Genomic DNA, 25259 nt, shown 5'->3' on the forward strand with positions numbered 1-25259 from the left:
GTGAATGGGCTCGGGTCTGGCAGATGGAATACAATGTTGACAAATGTGAGGTTATCCATTTTGGTAGGAATAACAGCAAACGGGATTATTATTTAAACGATAAAATATTAAAGCATGCCGCTGTTCAGAGAGACTTGGGTGTGCTAGTGCATGAGTCACAGAAGGTTGGTTTACAAGTGCAACAGGTGATTAAGAAGGCAAATGGAATTTTGTCCTTCATTGCTAGAGGGATGGAGTTTAAGACTAGGGAGGTTATGTTGCAATTGTATAAGGTGTTAGTGCGGCCACACCTGGAGTATTGTGTTCAGTTTTGGTCTCCTTACTTGAGAAAGGACGTACTGGCGCTGGAGGGTGTGCAGAGGAGATTCACTAGGTTAATCCCAGAGCTGAAGGGGTTGGATTATGAGGAGAGGTTGAGTAGACTGGGACTGTACTCGTTGGAATTTAGAAGGATGAGGGGGGATCTTATAGAAACATTTAAAATTATGAAGGGAATAGATAGGATAGATGCGGGCAGGTTGTTTCCACTGGCGGGTGACAGCAGAACTAGGGGGCATAGCCTCAAAATAAGGGGAAGTAGATTTAGAACTGAGTTTAGGAGGAACTTCTTCACCCAAAGGGTTGTGAATCTATGGAATTCCTTGCCCAGTGAAGCAGTTGAGGCTCCTTCATTACATGTTTTTAAGGTAAAGATAGATAGTTTTTTGAAGAATAAAGGGATTAAGGGTTATGGTGTTCGGGCCGGAAAGTGGAGCTGAGTCCACAAAAGATCAGCCATGATCTCATTGAATGGCGGAGCAGGCTCGAGGGGCCAGATGGCCTACTCCTGCTCCTAGTTCTTATGTTCTTATGTTCTTATAGCATGCAGATTCTGCTGTCTGTCTATAACATGCAGATTATGCTGTCTGTCTATAGCATGCATATTTTGCTGTCTGTCTATAGCATGCAGATTCTGCTGTCTGTCTGTTGCATGCAGATTCTGCTGTCTGTCTATAGCATGCAGATTCTGCTGTCTGTCTATAGCATGCAGATTCTGCTGTCTGTCTATAGCATGAAGAATCTGCTGTCTGTCTATAGCATGCAGATTCTGCTGTCTGTCTATAGCATGCAGATTCTGCTGCCTGTCTATAGCATGAAGAATCTGCTGTCTGTCTATAGCATGCAGATTCTGCTGCCTGTCTATAGCATGAAGAATCTGCTGTCTGTCTATAGCATGCAGATTCTGCTGTCTGTCTATAGCATGCAGATTCTGCTGTCTGTCTACAGCATGCAGATTCTGCTGTCTGTCTACAGCATGCAGATTCTGCTGTCTGTCTACAGCATGCAGATTCTGCTGTCTGTCTATAGCATGCAGATTCTGCTGTCTGTCTATAGCATGCAGATTCTGCTGTCTGTCTATAGCATGCAGATTCTGCTGTCTGTCTATAGCATGCAGATTCTGCTGTCTGTCTGTTGCATGCAGATTCTGCTGTCTGTCTATAGCATGCAGATTATGCGATCTATCTATAGCATGCAGATTCTGCTGTCTGTCTATAGCATGCAGAATCTGCTGTCTGTCTATAGCATGCAGATTCTGCTGTCTGTCTATAGCATGAAGAATCTGCTGTCTGTCTATAAAATGCAGATTCTGCTGTCTGTCTATAGCATGCAGATTCTGCTGTCTGTCTATAGCATGAAGAATCTGCTGTCTGTCTATAGCATGCAGATTCTGCTGTCTGTCTATAGCATGCAGAATCTGCTGTCTGTCTATAGCATGCAGATTCTGCTGTCTGTCTATAACATGCAGATTATGCTGTCTGTCTATAACATGCAGATTCTTCTGTCTGTCTATAGCATGAAGAATCTGCTGTCTGTCTATAACATGCAGATTCTGCTGTCTGTCTATAGCATGCAGATTCTGCTGTCTGTCTATAGCATGAAGAATCTGCTGTCTGTCTATAGCATGCAGATTCTGCTGTCTGTCTATAGCATGCAGAATCTGCTGTCTGTCTATAGCATGCAGGTTCTGCTGTCTGTCTATAGCATGCAGATTCTGCTGTCTGTCTATAGCATGCAGATTCTGCTGTCTATAGCATGCAGATTCTGCTGTCTGTCTATAACATGCAGATTCTGCTGTCTGTCTATAGCGTGCAGATTCTGCTGTCTGTCCACAGCATGCAGATTCTGCTGTCTGTCTATAGCATGCAGATTCTGCTGTCTGTCTATAGCATGCAGATTCTGCTGTCTGTCTATAGCATGCAGATTCTGCTGCCTGTCTATAGCATGAAGAATCTGCTGTCTGTCTATAGCATGCAGATTCTGCTGTCTGTCTATAGCATGCAGATTCTGCTGTCTGTCTACAGCATGCAGATTCTGCTGTCTGTCTACAGCATGCAGATTCTGCTGTCTGTCTATAGCATGCAGATTCTGCTGTCTGTCTGTTGCATGCAGATTCTGCTGTCTGTCTATAGCATGCAGATTCTGCTGTCTGTCTATAGCATGCAGATTCTGCTGTCTGTCTGTTGCATGCAGATTCTGCTGTCTGTCTATAGCATGCAGATTATGCGATCTATCTATAGCATGCAGATTCTGCTGTCTGTCTATAGCATGCAGAATCTGCTGTCTGTCTATAGCATGCAGATTCTGCTGTCTGTCTATAGCATGAAGAATCTGCTGTCTGTCTATAACATGCAGATTCTGCTGTCTGTCTATAGCATGCAGATTCTGCTGTCTGTCTATAACATGCAGATTATGCTGTCTGTCTCTAACATGCAGATTCTTCTGTCTGTCTATAGCATGAAGAATCTGCTGTCTGTCTATAACATGCAGATTCTGCTGTCTGTCTATAGCATGCAGATTCTGCTGTCTGTCTATAGCATGAAGAATCTGCTGTCTGTCTATAGCATGCAGATTCTGCTGTCTGTCTATAGCATGCAGAATCTGCTGTCTGTCTATAGCATGCAGGTTCTGCTGTCTGTCCATAGCATGCAGATTCTGCTGTCTGTCTATAGCATGCAGATTCTGCTGTCTGTCTGTAGCATGAAGAATCTGCTGTCTGTCTATAGCATGCAGATTCTGCTGTCTGTCTATAGCATGCAGATTCTGTTGTCTGTCTATAGCATGCAGATTCCGTTGTCTGTCTATAGCATGCAGATTCTGCTGTCTGTCTATAGCATGCAGATTCTGCTGTCTGTCTATAGCATGCAGATTCTGCTGTCTATAGCATGCAGATTCTGCTGTCTGTCTATAACATGCAGATTCTGCTGTCTGTCTATAGCGTGCAGATTCTGCTGTCTGTCTATAGCATGCAGATTCTGCTGTCTGTCTATAGCATGCAGATTCTGCTGTCTGTCTATAGCATGCAGATTCTGCCGTTTAGTAAGCACATAGTCCTGGCTGAGCTTTCACAAGTTGGTGCCTGTTTTGAAGTATACCTGGCGCTGCTTATGGCTCTCCTCCACTCCTCATTGAACTAGGGTTGATCCCCTTGCTGAATGGTAATGCTAGATTGGGGATATGTCTGGCCATGAAGCTGAATACAATTCTGTTGCTGCTGATAGCACACAGCACCTCTGTCATATCCAGTACTGAGATGCTTGTTCTGTTCTGAATCTACTTCATTTGTGATGAATGAAGAAATTATCATATTTTATATTTTGTTGCAGTAATGTTATGGAAAACCCTAGTTTGTGATACAGACAGGCAGCATGTCTGCTAAAGCTGTGATTAAGGGGTCAAAAAGAGAGATAATCATTGGTTTTAACCATTTACCTTTTTACAGATGGATGGCTAAAATTATTTTGATTTTGGAGGATCCCTGACGTATAGACAATTAATCAAGGATGGTGCTTATTCCTGGATAAACAGGCCTGGGACATATTAGTGGGCGGAGACTGAACAATATCTCGTGATGTAATTAAGGGGTGGAGCCAGGTCGATCAGTAGTTTTGCAGTTTGTCACAGGATTTTAGTCTGACAACAGGTCTTCAGCTGGTTCCTCAAAGATTCCCCGAAGGTCCTTGTACAGAGAAAGCAAGTAAACTTGACTGTTAACTTCATTTATAAGTGGTCTTTGAACTATGTTGGTTTGTTTAATTGGAATATGTATATAGTTGCAGCTCTAGGGATTAAGTTAAAGTTTTTCCTTTTATTTAAGAATGGTTTGAACAGTTTGTTTTCACATAAAAGATATATTTTGGTCAATGTTATCACTCTGGGGGCAAAATATCCTTTCCTCAGTTTTAAAAATTGCAAATCGTTGGGTTTCTTGTCTGGGGCCCTGACATGTTTAGCACAGTGGTAGTGCCACACAACACAATGGAAATTCTCTGCAGTATGAAGACAGGTCTTCGTCCCCACAACAAAGTGTAGCAGTCACTCTTACCGATACTGTCATGGACAGATGCATTTGCCACAGCTAAATTGTTATCAATGAGTCAAGTAGTTTTCCCCTCTGGCTGGTTCTGTCATCACCTGCCACAGGTTTAGTAATGTAGATTCAGCCAGCCTGGTCAGTAGTGGTACTGCCAAGGAATTCTTGATGATGGACCTTGAAGTCCTTCACCCAAGGTACAGTCTGTGGCACATAATGACTTTGGCAAGACCCATTTTGGTGCTGGGGAGAAGATTGCAACATATGGATGCCAGTGATCACATAGGAGGTTGGTGTTGGACAGGAAGCAATAACTAAGCAGCAGCAATATTCTCCCACCTTGAGGCTCTCAACAGGATTGGTGACGTTGAACTTGTCCATAGTGTTCACAATGATGGCAGGAGTGGTGAGAAAGAAGAGGAGAATGAAGAGAAAGATATTGAGAAGTGTGCAGCGGATCCACCAAGTGCTACCCTGCACCGACAGGTTCTCCCTAACACAGTAAGAAAAAAACACATTTAAGAATTAGTACAACATGTCCAACAACAGCAACTTGCATTAATATTGTTCTGTTCACATAGTAAAGCTTCAGGGGAGATATCAAACCCAGACTGCTGAGGTAAGAGCACTAATTATGTAGTGATTCAAATCTGGGATATTCAAGAAAGCAGAATTAGGTGACTACAGATGGGTGAGGGGGGTCATGGGACTGAAGGAAATCGGGACGGGGAAGCCTATGGAGGGATTTGAAAACATGGATGACAATTTTAAAATCAAGATATGAATTGACTGGGAGCCAGTATAGGCTAGCGAATACAAGAGTAATAATGAACAGGACTTGGTCTGAGTTACAGCACAGGCAGCTGAGGTTTGAGTGACTCAGTTTAATGACCTTCCCTTCAGAAATGGGGATGTTCACTGATTACTGTACAATGTTCAACAAACACCGTTCACTACTTCTCAGACATTGAAGCTGTCTGTGTCCAAATGGAGCAAGACCTGGACAACCTTCAACATGGGCAGACAAGTGGCAGGTAACATTTTCATCGTACAAGTGACAGGCAGTGACCATCTCCTGACTCCCTTTTCCACCATCTACACGGCACAAGGTCAGGAGTGTGATGGATATTCTCCACTTGCCGGGATGAGCGCAGCTCCAACAACACTCAAGAAGCTCGACACCATCCAGGACAAAGCAGCCGGCTTGATTGGCACCCCATCCACCACGTAAACTGTCACTCGCTCCACCACCGACAAAGTGGCAGCCGTGTGTACCATCTTCAAGATGCACTGCAGAAACTCACCAAATCCCCTTAGACCGCTCTTTCCAAATTTGCGACTGCCACCATCTTGAAGGGCAAGGGCAGCAGAAACATGGAACACCTTCACCTGGAAGTTCCCCTCCAAGTCCCTCACTATTCTCACTTGGAAACATGTTGCTGTTCTTTCATTGTCACTGGATCAAAATCCTGGCATTCCCTTCCAATAGCACTGTGGGTGTCCCTATATCAGCCTCCCCGAACAGGCGGCGGAATGTGGCGACTAGGGGCTTTCCACAGTAACTTCATTGAAGCCTACTCGTGACAATAAGCGATTTTCATTTCATTTCATCTCAGAGACTGAGCGCAGCGAGAGAGGCGAGACATCATTAAAGAGCGGAGAGAGAGGCGGGGCTTCATTAAAGAGCGGAGAGAGAGGCGGGGCTTCATTAAAGAGCAGAGAGAGAGGCGGGGCTTCATTAAAGAGTGGAGAGAGAGGCGGGGCTTCATTAAAGAGCAGAGAGAGAGGCGGGGCTTCATTAAAGAGCAGAGAGAGAGGCGGGGCGTCATTAAAGAGCAGAGAGAGAGGCGGGGCGTCATTAAAGAGCAGAGAGAGAGGCGGGGCGTCATTAAAGAGCAGAGAGAGAGGCGGGGCGTCATTAAAAAGTACCCCGAAGCACTTCTACATCCAGTCTATCGATCCTCGCAGAGGTGCGACTGCTCCCTCGATGGCCTTCGACCAGTCCCCATGCATCTCCTTCCTTTGCTGGCAAAATTTGTCTTTGATGGAGTCCATCAACTGCTCCATCAGGGCCTTTCCCACTGCCGACGACCCTTCCCCTCCGCCCTTTTCCCAATTGCTGCTGCCCCACAGGTCCCCTCCAGTGCCTTAACCAGGTCTTCAACTTTTTTTGCCGGGTCTGGTAGCCAGTAGACATGTCGATATTGGGGAGGACCCCTCCCTCTTCATCTTCTGTACCATTATTGAAACTCAAGAGAATACAGGCTCGGTAATCTCTCCCCATAGGACAGTCACGCCAACCCTGGTACAGGTGCAGAGAAACACCTGCTAAACATGCCAGAAACGAGATTCTGTTTCTCTCCCGTTAAATCACGCCCAACACTTGTTCCTTCATCTAGGTTTTTGATAAAGACATTGAAACATTCAAGGGGAGGGGCTGGTTTAGCTCACTGGGCTAAATCGCTGGCTTTGAAAGCAGACCAAGCAGGCCAGCAGCACGGTTCGATTCCCGTACCAGCCTCCCCGAACAGTCGCCGGAATGTGGCGACTAGGGGCTTTTCACAGTAACTTCATTTGAAGCCTACTCGTGACAATAAGCCATTTTCATTTCATTTCAGTATAAATTCCTGGTGGACACCACTAGTCACATCCCATCAACAAGTGTCATATCTATTATTTCAATGTTCTGCTCCAGTGTCTTAATCAATTTCCCATCAAAACCAATGATTTTCTTCCAATTTCATTCATTTTTATTTTTGCTAACAGGCACCACCTTAAACATTCACCCTCTCCACCATCGATGCACACTGGCAGCCGTGTGTGTTATTTAGAAACTCACATCGGCTCCTTTGACTCGCGAATTCTAGCATCGAGAAGGGCAGCAGATGCATCGGAACATCACCACTTGGAGGTCCCCTCACAATTCACACACCACCTTGATGGAACTACGTCACCGTTCTTTAACTGTTTCTATATCAAAGTCCTGGAGCTCCCTTCCTAACAACACTGTGGATGTACTAACACCACAAGGACAGCTGCCATTCGACGTGGTTCATCAATAAATGGCCACCTTATCAAAGGCACCTACACTCTGAGAATTAACAAAAAACAAACTCTGATGGTAGGCACGAGGCCCGGAGACGAGGCACCTGCAATGTAAAATCTATTTTTTTTCCTTTTTAAAAAAGTACCCAATTATTGTTTTTCCAATTAACAGGCAATTTAGCGTGGCCAATCCACCGACACATCTTTTTGGGTTGTGGGGGTGAGACCAATGCAGACACCACATGGGCAGTGACCAGGGGCCGGGATCGAACCCAGGTCCCCAGCGCCATAGGCAGCAGTGCTAACCACTGCACCACCGTGCAGTCCTCAATGCAAAATCTGTGGACGCTCGCTTATCACAGATACACATTAACAACACATATTCTCCCTATATATACACATACCATCATCATAGATACACGCTAACAATATAGAATCTGAAAACCTGCATCAAAGCGAAACGTAGCAGTTTGTGAGGCATGACGACATTTATGGCGAACAAACTTGACCATTTGTGAAACTTTGTTAGTTCCCACAGATCTACATGGCAACAGCATATGGAGCAGGACATCCCTCACCAGCAGCTGCCTCTGAGGAATGCTGCTTATAGCACAGATCCCAAGGATAGTCGATAAGGGGGCCCTCCACTCATTGTTGAGCAGATCATGCAGCCCCATTGTTACTAAACTGTATCCAGCCGACGTGGGCTCGTAGCTGTTTCTGTAACTGTATAAATGTTGATGATTTCCTCTGCTCGGCGGAGAGAGAAGCGTATGGTGCGTCCAGCAGCTTTCTCCCAGCTGGTGCTCAATCAATCAATCAACCGTTTGACATTTGAAGCAGGCCCGAGGTTGAGATTCATTCTCACTAACAGCTGCTGCCCGGAACTTAGCACGAGTATTGGGACCATTCAGCACCTTTCCATTGCTGGTCACCTTGTTACTGATAATCGGGAAATCAGACCAACCGAGACTGCTCACCGAGTGGAATTTGATTCCTACCAGATAATGTCGCTCAGCGCTGGTGCATATCTAACATCCCATCTGTAAGACTTGACGATAGTAGTGACACTGGACTGCTGCGGCTGATAGCGACACCGACTGTGCTGATAATGCTTCACAATCCTGAAAGATAGAATGAGAAGTAAGCGGGAGGGAAGCATGGGTTCTGTTGATCAAATGATGTGTTGCTGATGTACGATGTGCCTCGGTATGAACTGCAGTTGAGGAGCAAAGAAACAAGTGTTGGCTGTTCAGTATTGTGGCTACAAGAATAGGCCAGAGACTGGGAATTCTGCGGAGAGGAGATCATCTCCTAACTCCCCAAAACCTGTCCATCATCTACAAAGCAAGAGTCAGGAGTGTATTTAGGATGCATTAGAGTGCAGCTGGAGTTTGGGGAAGCAGGGAGTTAGATTAAGTGGTGGTTTAAAATTCTGGTTAGAACAGATTTGGAGTAACTGTGTTCAGTTCTTTCTTTCTGCAATTGGTGGGTAGGATTGGTGAGTATTCCTGCTCCTTAAAATAAAAGGTCTTGGGGAATTGGGAGCACATGGGGAAAAGGGACATTAGGTAACACTTACAGTACAGAGCACCGGAGGTCAAAGAAAGAGCGAATCTGGTGAGGAGCAGCTGAGAGAGCCGTGGGAGAACTTTAAAAGGAGGAGCACAGGGTGGGGTTCCTGAGGTGACATCAGGATTTGAAAATGAACCTAGGCAAGAGGAAATTGCTGATTGGATGAGAACAGACGGTGAGTATTTATCCTAGTATTATCACTTAGAGTTTGTAATGTCCTCCTTTTGTGGTTGACAGTTGTATGGGCTATATTCTATATTAATGCGGTCAAGGGAAGAAAGGGTCTAAAGTACTTAATATAATTTGATTTTAAGAGTCCTTTAAAGATTTAATCCAAAGGGATATGTAATGACAGGAGAGCTCAAAGCTGTGGTTTGTTCCTCCTGCTCTATGTGGGAAGTTGGGCAATTTCCAGTGCCCAGAGCCAGTATGTGTGCAGGAAGTGTCTCCAGCTGCAGCTCCTGGAAGCCTGGACTTTGGAGCTGGAGCAGTGGCTGTGGACTCTGTGGAGCATTCACAATGCAGAGAGTATCGTGGCCAGCACGTATAGAGAGTGGTCATGCCATGGGCTAAAACCCCACAGGCAGGAAGGGAATGGGTGACCATCAGGCAGAGCAAGAGAACTAGGCAGGCAGTGCAGGAATCTCCTCTGGCTATTACCCTGCAAAACAGATATCCCACTTTGGGTACTGTTGAGGGGAATGGCCTCTCAGGGGAAAGCAGCAACAGCCAAACTCGTGGCACCATGGTTGGTTCAGCTGCAGAGGGGAGGTAGCTATCGGGGATTCAATTGTAAGGGGAATAGACAGGCGTTTCTGTGGCTGCAAATGAGACTCCAGGATCGTATGTTGCCTGCCTGGTGCTAGGGTCAAGGATGTCTTGGAGTGGCTTCAGGACAATCTGGAGGGAGGGTGGGTGGGGGTGGGGGGGGGGGGGGTTGCGGTGCGGTGCGTGAACAGCTAGTGGTAGTGGTACACATCGGTACTAATGGCATGGGTTATAAAAAGGGATGAGGTCCTAAAAGTAGAATATTTGGAGTTAGGAAGAAAGTTGAAAAATTGTAGCTCAAAGATGGTGATCTCAGGACTATTGCCAGTGTCACGGCCTAGACAGAGTAGGAATAGCAGGTTACACCGGATGAATACGGGGCTGAAGTGTTGGTGTGAGGGAGAGGGTTTCAGCTTCCTGGGACATTGGGACAGGTTTGGAGGGAGGTGGGACCTGTACAAACTGGATGGGTTACACCTGGACAGGACCTGGACTGATGTCCCAGGGCAGGTGTTTGTTACTGTGTGTTGGGGAGGGTTTAAACTCAAATGGAAACTGGGTGACAAACTAAGTTGGATGACAACGGAAAGAGAAACAAGGACAGTAATAAAACAGGCAGCACAGTAGCATGGTGGTTAGCATAAATGCTTCACAGCTCCAGGGTCCCAGGTTCGATTCCCGGCTGGGTCACTGTCTGTGCGGAGTCGGCACGTCCTCCCCCTGTGTGCGTGGGTTTCCTCCGGGTGCTCCGGTTTCCTCCCACAGTCCAGAGATGTGCGGGTTAGGTGGATTGGCCATGCTAAATTGCCCGTAGTGTCCTAAAAAGTAAGGTTAGGGGGGGGGGGGGGGGGGGGGGGGGGGGGGGGTGGGTGTTGGGTTACGGGTATAGGGTGGATACGTGGGTTTGAGTAGGGTGATCATTGCTCGGCACAACATCGAGGGCCGAAGGGCCTGTTCTGTGCTGTACTGTTCTATGTTCTATGTTCTAAGACTAAAATGTAAAAACGGTAGACAGGGTATGCAAGGATGAGAGGCAAATAGGGCCACAGTACAAAGAAAAGTTTAAAAATGGCATAGAGGCAAATCTAAAAGTGTTGTACCTTAATGTACAAAGCATTCGGAATGAGATAGGTGAACTGACAGTGCAAACAGAGGTAAATGGATATGATCTCATTGACATCTCGGGAACATGGTTACAAAGAGATGAAAACTGGGAACTTAATATTCACGGATATTTGACCTTTCGGAAGGAGAGTTTGGAAGGAAAGGGTGGTGGGGTAGCACTGTTAATAAGAGATGAAATGAGGACAGCTGTGAGAGATGATCTAGACACGGGTGATGTAGAGTCCATTTGGGTGGTGTTAAAACAGCAATGGAAAGAAGACATTGGTAGGAGCACTGTACATACCCCCAAACAGTAACCGCACTGTCGGAAAGGGTATAAATCAACAAATTATAGGAGCATGCAAAAAGAATAGAGCAATAATTATGTGTGACTTTAATCTTTATGTTGATTGGATTAATCAAGTTGGAAAGGGTAGCTCCGATAATAAATTCATATGGATCAGGGATAGTTTCCCAGAGCAACATGTCATGGAGCCAACCAGGGAACAGGCGATCTTGCCTCTGGTAATGAATGGGTAATGAGGCAGGTTTAATAAATTATCTCTGAATAAAAGATCGCTGAGGAAGTAGAGATCATAAGAATTTAATATTCAGTTTGAATGTGAAAAAACTGTGTCAGAAATAACTGTATTGAACTTAAATAAATGGAATTACAATGAAATGAGGACAGAGATAGCTGTGGATTGGGTGGGTAGATTAGCAGGAAAGACAGCAAACGGGCAGTGGCAGATATTTAAGGAGACAATTCGTGACTCTCGGCAAAAATATATCCCAGGAGCAGGAAAAATTCAAAGAGAGGGATAAACCAACCACACAAGTTGAGGAAAGGATTAAGTTGAAAAAAAAGCAGATAAGGAGGCAAAAGTCAGTGAAAGCCGCAAAGTCTGGGATAAATTCAGAATCCAGCAAAGGAAAAATAAGAAGATAATAGAGAGAAAGTACGCTACGAGGGCAAACTAGCGAAGAATATTAAAAACTGTCAATAAGAGCTCCTTAAAAAATATAAAAAGGAAAAGAGAGGTCAAAGTGAACATATGTCCCTCAGAGAATGAATCTGGGGAGATAGTTTTGGGGAACAAGGAAATAGCAGAGGAGTTAAACAGATATTTTACACCAGTCTTTATGATGGAAGATACTTCAAACATCCCATTAATACTAAAGAATACGGGGGAGTAATTAAATATCACCACCACTGGAGAAGCAGTATTAGACAAACTAATGGGGCTGAAGGCAGGCAAGTCCCCCCTGGCCCTGATGACCTACATCCCAGTATCTGTAGAGATAGTGGATGCATTGGTTGTAATTTTCAAAATCCTTGGATTCTGGGGAAGTACCGGAGGATTGGAAAACTGCCAATGTGACTCCCCTGTTCAAAAAGGGAGGGAGGCATAAAGCGATAACTATTGGCCAATAAGCCCAATCCCTACTGTTGGATAAATATTAGAATCAATTATTCAGGAAGTAATAACAGCACTTTTGGAAAATCATAATCTAATCAAGCATGACTCCATGAAAGGGAAGCATGCATAAGGTCTAGACAACTAAAAACAGACAAAGCTTTTGAAGAATGTCAGGAAAGTAGGAGGGCTAAAAGAGGCCATGAAATGTCATTGGCAAGCAGGGTCAAGGAAAATCCTGAGGCTGTTTATACATATCTAAGGAGCAAGAGGGTAGCTAGGGAAAAAGGAGGCCCACTCAAGGACAAAGGAGGGAAGTCCTGCATGGAATCAGAGGAGTGGGTCAGATCCTTAATGAGTACTTTACATCAATATTTACCAAGGAGAGGGACATGACAGATGTTGAGGTTCGGGATGGGTGTGTGAATACTCTAGGACTTGTCAGCATAATGAAGGAGGAAGTATTGGATATCTTAAAATGCATTAAGGCTTAATGCGTTTTAAGATATCCAATATCTTATCCCAGGTTACTGTGGGAAGCAAGATTGGAAATAGCTGGGACCTTAACAAATATCTTTGCATCATCTTTGACCACAGGCGAGGTTCCAGAGGACTGGAGAATAGCCAATGTTGTCCCTCTGTTTAAGAAGGGAAGCAGGGATAATCCAGGTAATTATAAGCCGCTGAACCTGACGTCAGTGGTAGGGAAGCTGTTGGAGAAGATACTGAAGGACAAGATTCATTGACATTTTGAATGGACTTGTTAGTGATAGGAAACACTGTTTTGTGCGAGGAAGGTCATGTCTTACCAACTTGATTGAGTTTTTTTTCAGGAGGTAACAGAATTAGGAGGGCTGGTTTAGCACACTGGGCTAAATTGCTGGCTTTTAAAGCAGACCAAGGCAGGCCAGCAGCACGGTTCAATTCCCGTACCAGCCTACCCGAACAGGCGCCGGAATGTGGCGACTAGGGGCTTTTCATAGCAACTTCATTGAAGCCTACTCGTGACAATAAGCGATTTTCATTTCATTTCATTTTCAATTAATTGATGAGGGAAAGGCTGTGGATGTCGTCTACATGGACTTTAATAAGGCATTTGACAAGGTCCCTCATAGCAGACTGTACAAAATGTAAAGTTGCATGGGATTGGGGGTATGCCAGCTAGATGGATAAAGAACTGGCTTGGCAACAGGAGACAGAGAGTAACAGTGGAAGTGAGTTTTTCAGAATGGAGATCTGTAACTAGTGGTGTTCCACAGGGATCAGTGCTGGGACCACTGTTGTTTCGAATATAAATGATTTGGAGGGAAGATGGTCTGATTAGCAAGTTTGCAGATGACACCAAGATAGGTGGAGTTGCAGATAGTGAAGAGACTGTCAGAGAATACAGCAGAATATAGATAGATTGGAGAGTTGGGGAGAGAAGTGGCAGACGGAGTTCAATCCGTACAAATACGAGGTGTTGCATTTTGGAAGATCAAATTCAGGTGTGAATTATACAGTAAATGGCAGAACCCTTAGCAGCATTGACATACAGAGGGATCTGGGTGGTCAGGTCTATAGTTCCATGAAAGTAGCAATGCAGGTGGATAAGGTGGTCAAGAAGGCATACGGCATGCTTGCCTTCATTGGCCGGGGCATTGAGTACAAGAGTTGGCAGGTCATGTTACAGTTGTATAAAACTTTAGTGAGGCCACATTCGGGATATTGCGTGCAGTTCTGGTCACGACACTACCAGAAGGACCTGGGTGCTTTGGAGAGAGTTCAAATCAGGTTTACCAGGATATTGGCTGGCTGGGGTGTCAGCTATGAGGAGAGGTTGAATAAACTTGGATTGTTTTTGTTGCAAAGACGGAGGCTGAGAGAAGACCTGATTGAGGCCAACAAAATTATCAGAGGTATAGACGGTGGATAGTCAGAAGCTTTTTCCCAGGGCGGAAGACTCAGGGGGGAACAGCTTCAAAGTGAGAGGGGGAAAGTTTAGGGGAGATGTGAAGGGAAAGTTTTTCACGCAGTGGGTGGTGGATGCCTGGAACACATTGCCAGTGGAGGCGGTGGAGGCAGGCACAATAGCAACGTTTAAGATGTATTTAGGTCTAAATGAAGAATGTGGATCAGCACAGGCTTGGTGGGCTGAAGGGCCTGTTCCTGTGCTGTAATCTTCTTTGTACTTTGTGTATGACTAATTTATTAGAGTTTTTCGAGGCGTCTCAATCGGAGTGGATGGAAACATAGAAAATAGGAGACATTCGGCCCTTCGAGCCTGCTCCGCCATTCGGCCCATCGAGCCTGCTCCGCCATTCGGCCCATCGAGCCTGCTCCGCCATTCATCAGCATCATGGCTGATCATCCAACTCAATAGCCGAATCCCACTTTACCCCCATAACATAGAACATAGAACATAGAACGATACAGCGCAGTACAGGCCCTTCGGCCCACGATGTTGCACCGACATGGGAAGTCAAAAACTAAAGGCCATCTAACCTACACTATGCCATTATCATCCATATGCTTATCCAATAAACTTTTAAATGCCCTCAATGTTGGCGAGTTCACTACTGTTGCAGGTAGGGCATTCCACGGCCTCACCACTCTTTGCGTAAAAAACCCACCTCTGACCTCTGTCCTATATCTATTACCCCTCAATTTAAGGCTATGTCCCCTCGTGCTAGCCACCTCCATCCGCGGGAGAAGGCTCTCGCTGTCCACCCTATCTAACCCTCTGATCATTTTGTATGCCTCTATTAAGTCACCTCTTAACCTTCTTCTCTCTAACGAAAACAACCTCAAGTCCATCAGCCTTTCCTCATAAGATTTTCCCTCCATACCAGGCAACACTCTGGTAAATCTCCTCTGCACCCGTTCCAAAGCTTCCACGTCCTTCCTATAATGAGGCGACCAGAACTGTACGCAATACTCCAAATGCGGCCGTACTAGAGTTTTGTACAACTGCAACATGACCTCATGGCTCCGGAACTCAATCCCTCTACCAATAAAGGCCAACACACCATAGGCCTTCTTCACAACCCTATCAACCTGGGTGGCAACTTTCAGGGATCTATGTACATGGACACCGAGATCCCTCTGCCCATCCACACTACCAAGAATTTTACCATTAGCCAAATATTCCGCATTCCTGTTATTCTTTCCAAAGTGAATCACCTCACACTTCTCCACATTAAACTCCATTTGCCACCTCTCAGCCCAGCTCTGCAGCTTATCTATGTCCCTCTGTAACCTGCAACATCCTTCCGCACTGTCTACAACTCCACCGACTTTAGTGTCGTCTGCAAATTTACTCACCCATCCTTCTGCGCCCTCCTCTAGGTCATTTATAAAAATGACAAACAGCAACGGCCCCAGAACAGATCCTTGTGGTACGCCACTCGTAACTGAACTCCATTCTGAACATTTCCCATCAACTACCACCCTCTGTCTTCTTTCAACTAGCCAATTTCTGATCCACATCTCTAAATCACCCTCAATCCCCAGCCTCCGTATTTTCTGCAATAGCCGACCGTGGGGAACCTTATCAAACGCTTTACTGAAATCCATATACACCACATCAACTGCTCTACCCTCGCCCACCTGTTCAGTCACCTTCTCAAAGAACTCGATAAGGTTTGTGAGGCATGACCTACCCTTCACAAAACCATGCTGACTATCCCTAATCATATTATTCCTATCTAGATGATTATAAATCGTATCTTTTATAATCCTCTCCAAGACTTTACCCACCACAGACGTTAGGCTCACCGACCTATAGTTACCGGGGTTATCTCTACTCCCCTTCTTGAACAAAGGGACCACATTTGCTATCCTCTAGTCCTCTGGCACTATTCCTGTAGCCAATGATGACCTAAAAATCAAAGCCAAAGGCTCAGCAATCTCTTCCCTGGCTTCCCAGAGAATCCTAGGATAAATCCCAACCGGCCCCGGGGACTTATCTATTTTCACCTTGTCCAGAATTGCCAACACTTCTTCCCTACGCACCTCAATGCCATCTATTCTATTAGCTTGGGTCTCAGCATTCTCCTCCACAATATTATCTTTTTCTTGAGTGAATACTGACGAAAAGTATTCATTTAGTATCTCGCTTATCTCCTCAGCCTCCACACACAACTTCCAACCACTGTCCTTGACTGGCCCTACTCTTACCCTAGTCATTCTTTTATTCCTGACATACCTATAGAAAGCTTTTGGGTTTTCCTTGATCCTACCTGCCAAAGACTTCTCATGTCCCCTCCTTGCTCGTCTCAGCTCTCTCTTTAGATCCTTCCTCGCTTCCTTGTAACTATCAAGCGCCCCAACTGAAACTTCACGCCTCATCTTCACATAGGCCTCCTTCTTCCTCTTAACAAGAGATTCCACTTCTTTGGTAAACCACGGTTCCCTCGCTCGACCCCTTCCTCCCTGCCTGACTGGTACGTACTTATCAAGAACATGCAATAGCTGTTCCTTGAACAAGCTCCACATATCCAGTGTGCCCAACCCTTGCAGCCTACTTCTCCAACCAACACATCCTAAGTCATGTCTAATGGCATCATAATTGCCCTTCTCCCAGCTATAACTCTTGCCCTGCGGGGTATACTTATCCCTTTCCATCACTAACGTAAAGGTCACCGAATTGTGGTCACTGTTTCCAAAGTGCTCACCTACCTCCAGATCTAACACCTGGCCTGGTTCATTACCCAAAACCAAATCCAATGTGGCCTCGCCTCTTGTTGGCCTGTCAACATATTGTGTCAGGAAACCCTCCTGCACACATTGTACAAAGAATGACCCATCTAATGTACTCGAACTATATCTTTTCCAGTCAATATTTGGAAAGTTAAAGTCTCCCATAACAACTACCCTGTTACTTTCGCTCTTTTCCAGAATCATCTTCGCCATCCTTTCCTCTACATCCCTAGAACTATTAGGTGGCCTATAGAAAACTCCCAACAGGGTGACCTCTCTTTTCCTGTTTCTAACCTCAGCCCATACTACCTCAGAAGAAGAGTCCCCATCTAGCATCCTTTCCGCCACCGTAATACTGTCCTTGACTAGCAGCGCCACACCTCCCCCTCTTTTGCCCCCTTCTCTGAGCTTACTAAAACACCTAAACCCCGGAACCTGCAACAACCATTCCTGTCCCTGCTCTATCCATGTCTCTGAAATGGCCACAACATCAAAGTCCCAGGTACCAGCCCATACTGCCAGTTCCCCTACCTTATTTTGTATACTCCTGGCATTGAAGTAGACACACTTCAAACCACCTACCTGAACACTGGCACCCTCCTGCAAAGTCAAATCTGTGCTCCTGACCTCTATACTCTCAATCTCCCGTACCCCAATAACCTTTGATCCCCATCACCATAACTGCTATATATAACTGCTTCTTGAAAACATACAATGTTTTGGACTCAACTATTTCCTGTGGTAACGAATTCCACAGGCTGCCCACTCTCTGGGTGAAGAAATTTCTCCTCATCTCTGTCCTAAACAGCCTACCACATATCCTCAGACTGTGACCCCTGGTTCTGGACACACCCACCATCGGGAACATCCTTCCTGCATCTACCCTGTCCAGTCCTGTTAGAATTTTATAGGTTCCTAGGAGATCCCCCCTCATTCTTCTGAACTCCAGCGAATACAATGCTAACCAATTCAATCTCTCCTCATAGGTCAGCCCTGCCCGTGGTGATATGCCTGTAGATAATATCATATGTATTCAGCAGTGTGACCTCTCAGCAGCAGGTGGCGTCAGATATCAGTCAGGTGCCATCCGGCTACCAGCAGAAGGTTGTATGGTGTACATTTAAAAAAAAAATTTAGAGTACCCAATTCATTTTTCTAATTAAGCGGCAATTTAGCGTGGCCAATCCACCTACCCTGCACATCTTTTGTGTTGTGGGGACGAAACCCACGCAGACACGGGGAGAATGTGCAAACTCCACACGGACAGTGACCCAGAGCCGGGATCAAACCTGGGACCTCGACGCCGTGAGGCAGCAGGGCTAACCCACTGTGCCACTGTGCTGCCCTTGTAAGGCGTACATGAGGAAAGTCGCACATTAGGGTAGTTCCAGGAGAGTTTAAAGTAACTCTATGATAACTTGGTCTGTATCTAATTGTTACCTTACCAGGTGTACATTAACAAATGATAGTTCGGGCTAAATCACCAGCAGTTCTGTAGCATCATTGCAAGATAAGATCACAGAACACAACATGGTACGGGAGCTGAAGATTTGAGGGTAACTTCAGAAAAGACAAAGTTAAAACCGGCTGAAGAACCAACCATTGGTGACTCAACGCAGTAAAAGGTACTGAAGTTCGACATGGAAGGTTGAAAGGCTCCCCACCAGCTTCAAGTATTGGGTAATGGAGACGAGAACTGGAGTGTCTTCAAGCAGCTGTTTAATCTCTATGTATCAGCCCTAAGTCTGCAGGCACAGCCTGACGAAAGGCGGCTCTCATTGCTGCTCACTGTGCCAGGTCCACAAGCAATACTTTCACTTTTGACAATGAGGAGGAGAGCAAGAGATGCGATCAAGTCTTTCGGTACTTTGATCGACTTTGCGCCCCCAAAAAGATTGAGATATTTGAGAAATAAATGTTCCGTACATGTACCCAGAAACCTGATGAATCATTCGACTGTTTTGTCACTGACTTGAGGCTGAAGGCCCAGTTCTGCAACTTCAGTCGCCTGAAATCTTCAATGATCTGCGACCAAATTGTCTTTGGTACAATAAATGATAAGCTTTGTGAGAGGTTGCTGCAAGGAGAAGATTTGGTATTGGAACAAGGAATAAAGATTTGCCACGTGGGTGAGGTGGCTGCACAGCAAATCAGCACATTCAGCTCAAAGCATTTTGGCATCAACATAGAGGAAGACGTCAGCGCCATTAGCGCTGTTACGCACGTCATGAAGAAATGTGGTCTCAGTGCAGGCGGCCATTTTAAGCAGCCAACAGGAGTCAACACCATCTTGTGCCAGAAATGTGGCAACCGACGTGGCCCACGGCAATGTCCGACCTTTGGAAAAGTCTGTTCCAGGTGCAGCCGTGTTGGGTATTTTGCAAAATAGTGTTTTTTGTGTCCTGCTGTGGACCAGGTGGAATCCATCAATGCAGTTAATGAGATGATGCTTGATGAATTATCCACCATTAATTATGTTCATGGCTGATCATCCAACTCAATACCCTAATCCCACTTCAGTCCTGAAAGGTTTTCCCCTTACCCTCAAACTATGACCCCTAGTTCTGGACAACTCCACCATCGGGAACATTCTTTCTGAATCTGCCCTGTCTAATCCTGTTAGAATGTTGTAAGTTTCTATGAGATTCCTCTCACTCTTCTAAACTCCAATGAATATAATCCTGACCGAGTCTCTCCTCATGTGACAGTCCCGCCATCCCAGGAATCAGACTGGTAAATCTTCACTGAACTCCCTCCTCAGCAAGAACATCCTTCCTCAGATAAGAGCATAGAACATAGAATATACAGTGCAGAAGGAGGCCATTCGGCCCATCGAGTCTGCACCGACCCACTTAAGCCCTCACTTCCACCCTATCCCCATAACTCCCAATAACCCCTCCTAACCTTTTTGGTCACTAAGGGCAATTTATCCTGGCCAATCCATCTAACCTGCACGTCTTTGGACTGTGGGAGGAAACCGGAACACCCGGAGGAAACCCACGCAGACACGGGGAGAACGTGCAGACTCCGCACAGACAGTGACCCAGCGGGGAATCAAACCTGGGACCCTGGTGCTGTGAAGCCACAGTGCTAACCACTGTGCTACCGTGCTGCCCAAGGACACCAAACCGGAACACAATAGTCCAGGTGTGGCCTCATCAATGACTTATATAATCGCAGTAAAACATTTCTATTCCTATACTCAAATCATCCTGTTATGACAGCCAACATACCATTTGCCTTCTTTACTATCTGCTGTACCTGCGCGCTTACTTTCAGCGACTGATACACGAGGACACCAAGGTCTCGCTGAGTATCCACTTCTCTAATTTTCACCCATTCAAATAATAATCTGCCTGCCTATTTCTCCTACCGAAGCAGATAACCTCACATTTATCCACATTATACTGCATCTGCCATGCATGTGCCCACTCACTCAGCCTGTCCAAATCCCACTGAAGCATCTCTGCATCCTCCTCACAGCTCACCCTCCCACCCAACTTTGTATCATCTGCGAATTTGGAGATAATACATTTAGTTCCCTTGTCAAAATCATTAATATATAATGTGAACAGTTGGGGTCCTAGCACAGATCCCTGTGGAACCCCACTAGTCACTGCCAGCCAATCAGAAAAAGACCCATTCATTCGAACGTTTTGCCAAACAGCTTTCTATCCATCTCAAGACACTACCCACAATCCTATGCATTTTAACTTTACATATTAATCTATTGTGGAGACCTTGTCAAATCCTCCTGAAAGTCTAAATAAACATCCACCAGTTCTCCCTGGTCTACTAGTTACACCTTTTTTGGAGGGACTTGGAGGTATGTGTGCACGAAACACAGAAAGTTATCACACAGGGGCAGCAGGTAATCATAGACATAGAATTTACAGTGCAGAAGGAGGCCATTCGGCCCATTGAGTCTGCACCGGCTCTTGGAAAGAGCACCCTACCCAAGGTTAACACCTCCACCCTATCCCCATAACCCAGTAACCCCACCCAACACTAAGGGCAATTTTGGACACTAAGGGCAATTTATCATGGCCAATCCACATAACCCGCACATCTTTGGATTGCGGGCGAAACCAGAGTACCCGGAGGAAACCCACGCAGACACGGGGAGAACGTGCAGACTCCGCACAGACAGTGACCCAAGCCGGGAATCGAACCCGGGACCCTGGAACTGTGAAGCAGTTGTGCTATCCACAATGCTACCGTGCTGCCCAAATCGGGAAGGCTAATGGAATATTGGCCCTTATTTCAAGGGGTTGAAGTATAAGAATCGGGAAGTCTGGCTGCAGCTGTACACGGTATTGGTGAAACGGCATCTGGAGCACTGGGAGCAGTTTGGTCTCCTTATTTAAGGAAATATATATTCTAATGGAGGGGGTTGCATGGTCAGTAAGCACCGGGGTGGTTGGTAAACTGGACTTGATAGATTTTAGGAGATGGGAAACTGTTTTGGGTGAGGTAGTAGCATTGCTGGGTCAGTAGTAGGAAATGGAGGGGCCGTGTACAGCCAGTGCCAGGGAATGTACGGCAAATGCACGTTCAGTCAGATTGTTTGTATAAACTGAGAAATGGAAAGTCCAATAAATAACCAAACAGGTATCTCCCCCACTCGGACACTCACACAGCTGTCATCCGCTCATCCTGCAGGGTCACAAATCCCATTCCCAGCCTTTTCAGGGTAATCCGATTCCGCTCAGCATTAAACTCATCTGTTAGCTTCTCCTCCAATTCACTGTAGTACTGCTCTGCATCCACCTGCAAAAATGAGGGAAATACTTGGTAACTAATTGGCCATGTACCTCATAGCTCTACAGCTCAAATGATTGACCTCAAACAACCAGCTTCATTTTGCTTTGTGTTAGGTATAACTCCAACCCCTGGACAGTTTCCCCACTGATTCTTATGGACTTAGACTTTGCGAGGGCTCCTTGATGCCACTCTTGGTCAAATCCTGCCTTGATGTCAAAGACTGTCACACTCGTCTTACTTCTTGAATTCAGCCGTTTCATCCGTGTTTGGAGGATGACTGTATTATCTTCCCCGGTAGAAAGGCTTCCCTAATGTCTCCATCTTTGCTCCGGGAGGGCGGGGCAATGTGTAAGATCGAGTCAGGCTCACTAACTCCAGAAGCAGAGTGTAGGCTGGTTAGAAGGCCCACCTTGGTTCTCGGGGACTTTGTCCCAGTTCTATTAAAGGGCCCTCACCCCCTCACCTGCACAAACATTCCAAATCATCATGCCAGCTCATGCCTCTCTATCCAAACCCATGATCCCTTGGAGCCTTCATGCTATCATACCCTCCACCTACTCCCTATCGCTCCTCGTAACGGCTGCCTAAACATACCCTCCACCTACTCCCTATCGCTCCTTGTAACGGCTGCCAAAACATACCCTCCACCTACTCCCTATCGCTCCTCGTAACGGCTGCCAAAACATACCCTCCACCTACTCCCTATCGCTCCTCGTAACGGCTGCCAAAACATACCCTCCACCTACTCCCTATCGCTCCTCGTAACGGCTGCCTAAACAGGGTCCCTGCTGAGCTCTCAGCAAAGCAGGATGGTCACCCATTTCTACTGAAAGAATTCTTACAGCCGTCTGCATGCTTGGGTGAGAGCTGCAGAGAACTGTTGGTTATAATAAATTATTTATCTGTGATGGGTCTGCATGACTGACACTTTTATAGGCTGTAGAAACAGCAGGTTTTTTTTCCAAAAGGAGATTTGTGAAAGGGTGTTTCTTTACCCGAAGCAGTTCCATACATGCCATTGTTTGTAGATGGGATAAGGTTGATTGGTTCTGTACAGAGTGTTTACTGGATGAATGGGCATGGAAGGGCCATGAGTCAGCAAGGAGGGTGTGAGGGCCCATAGGGGTGGTAGGAGGTATGAGTTGGCATGGCCATATGGGGCATTGAGGATGGATGGGGGGCTTTGAGTTTGCATGGACAGAGCATGGAAGGCATATTGAAAGGTCATGCGCAAGATCTTGAAAATTTATTTTTCAAAATGTTTCTGAATCCTAACTATGGTTCACGATTCCTTTGAGAGAGATACAAACCGCAAATCAACCGGAAGCAGTCCAACTTCATGAAAATGACAGGGGTCAGAGATATGGCCAGTCAGGTTGGGAGCGTGGGCTCTCTATCAGCATCCTTCGAGCTCTGTGAATGGGGGTGAGGAACCCGGAATCGGGTCCTGCGCATCATTGTCTCCAGAGTCATTCCAACTCCACGAAAATCCAGGTCCCTGATTCCACAACCATCTCATAAGTCCCCATCCCTCCGCTTTGCTGATATCCTCACTTCCTGTACCATTGTGGCCAATTTACACCCTAATGACTTGCCTTTCTCCTGAATCTCAGTGAATGATACTTTTGTCACATTCGGTGTCTCATTGCCTCATGTGTCACTCCTGATGCTCCAGACAACTTCTCCATCCGTCCCCATCTCCGCCCAGACAACCCCAGCTCCTCCAGCCCTCTCCACTGCCTCCACTTTCCTGCGTTTAACATGTCTCTCTACTTATTTTGTAAACTGAAGTTTCCATTCTTTTCACCTGTTCAAACCCACAGGAGTCGCAGCAACAGACCCGTGCCAATGGATGGGTCTTAATCATTATCTTTCCTTCTTTTTGGGCCTTGGCTGTGAAATATAGAACGTCCTTCTCATTGCCTTTCGCCTGAGAGAGGAAAATAGAAGTTACAAACACCAAAAGGACCACAGGCAGGAAGCCAGATGTTTCTTTCCTGATGCCCCCATCTCCGCTGTGCAATATGTGTGCTTTCAACATCACCAAATCCCATGTTTAGACATCAGCAGACTCATCCTGTTTTGGGGCATTACAACAGAGCATGATACAGTTCAGACTCATCACGCATGTACAGCTGGAGTAATTTGATCATTTTCCCCACTATAGTAAAGTAAAGCAATCTTTATTGTCACAAGTAGGCTTACATTCACACTGCAATTAAGTTACTGTGAAAATCTCCCAGACGCCACTGTTCAGGTACACAGAGGGAGAATTCAGAATGTCCAATTCACCGAACAGCACGTCTTCCGGGACTTGTGGGAGGAAACCGGAGCGCCCGGAGGAAACCCACGCACACACGGGGAGAACGTGCAGACTCCGCACAGACAGTGACTCAAGCCGGGAGTCAAACCTGGGACCATGGCGCTGTGCAGCTATAGTGCTATCCACTGTGCTACCGTGCCGCCCACACGGTTCTGTGGGTCACGCTCCCTTTAAAAAAAACCAAGGGTTTAATTTCTTAATTTCCTTGTACTGAAAACAACATGGATGCAATGCAAACTTAAACGGACACAAACGGTTGAGAACCTTCAATGAGGCTGAGGAAAGGGGAACCCTTCCCCCGACGATGTCGCGGGCCGTGATTTCGCTCATCCTTAAACGAGATAAGGACCCGTTGCAATGTGGCTCCTACAGGCCGATATCGCTCCTTAATGTAGACGCCAAACTGTTGGCCAAGATCCTGGCCACTAGAATTGAGGACTGTGTCGCGGGGGTGATTAATGAGGACTAGACGGGGTTTGCGAAGGGCAGGCAGCTGAACATGAATGGGCGGAGGCTCCTGAATGTGATTATGATGCCCTCGGATGGGGGGGGATGTAGAAGTGGTGGCGGCAATGGATGCGGAAAAAGCCTTCGATCGGGTGGAATGGGAGGACCTGTGGGAACTGATTTGGATTTGGCGAGGAATTCATAGGGTGGGTTAATTGCTGTATCAGGCCCCTGTAGCGAGTGTGTCCACGAACCGACCGATCGGAGTACTTTAGGCTGCATCGAGGAACGAGGCAGGGGTGCCCCCTGTCCCCCCTGCTGTTTGCCATGGCAATCGAGTCGTTGGCCACGGCGCGGAGGATGTCTAGAAACTGGAGGGGGCTGGTTCGGGGGGGGGGGGGGGGGGGGGGCATCGTGTTTCACTGTACGCAGATGACCTGCTCCTGTATATTTCAGATCCGGTGGAGGGATGGGGAGGTCATGCAGATCCTAAAAGATTTCGGGGATTTCTCGGGGTATAAGTTGAATGTCGGGAAAAGTGAGCTCTTTGTGATCCATGCGAGGGGCCAGGAAAAGAGACTGGGAGAGCTCCCGCTTAAGATGGTGGAGAGGGGCTTTTGCTATTTGGGAATACAGGTGGCTAAGAGTTGGGGTGCCCTGCACAAGCTCAATTTAGCACGGCTGGTGGATCAGATGGAGGGGGACTTTATGAAGTGGGACATGCTGCTGCTTTCCCTGGCGGCAGGGTGCAATCCGTGAAGATGACAGTCCTCACCAGGTTCTT

General features: G+C 46.4%; 1 protein-coding gene across 1 annotated transcript in view; it reads right to left on the reverse strand.

Annotated features, from left to right (window-relative positions):
* Positions 1-25259, reverse strand: part of LOC119962482 (calcium permeable stress-gated cation channel 1-like) — a 149284-nt gene that overhangs the window by 59340 nt on the left and 64685 nt on the right. Inside the window, exons 8-11 of the mRNA XM_038790426.1 lie at positions 23513-23757; positions 21578-21711; positions 8398-8520; positions 4691-4844 (exon numbers count right to left, since the gene is read on the reverse strand). Of these exons, the coding sequence (XP_038646354.1) occupies positions 4691-4844; positions 8398-8520; positions 21578-21711; positions 23513-23757 (656 nt within the window). The remainder of the gene's footprint in view (positions 1-4690; positions 4845-8397; positions 8521-21577; positions 21712-23512; positions 23758-25259) is intronic.

Source organism: Scyliorhinus canicula, chromosome 2, assembly GCF_902713615.1.
Source record: "Scyliorhinus canicula chromosome 2, sScyCan1.1, whole genome shotgun sequence".
Classification (NCBI taxonomy): domain Eukaryota; kingdom Metazoa; phylum Chordata; class Chondrichthyes; order Carcharhiniformes; family Scyliorhinidae; genus Scyliorhinus; species Scyliorhinus canicula.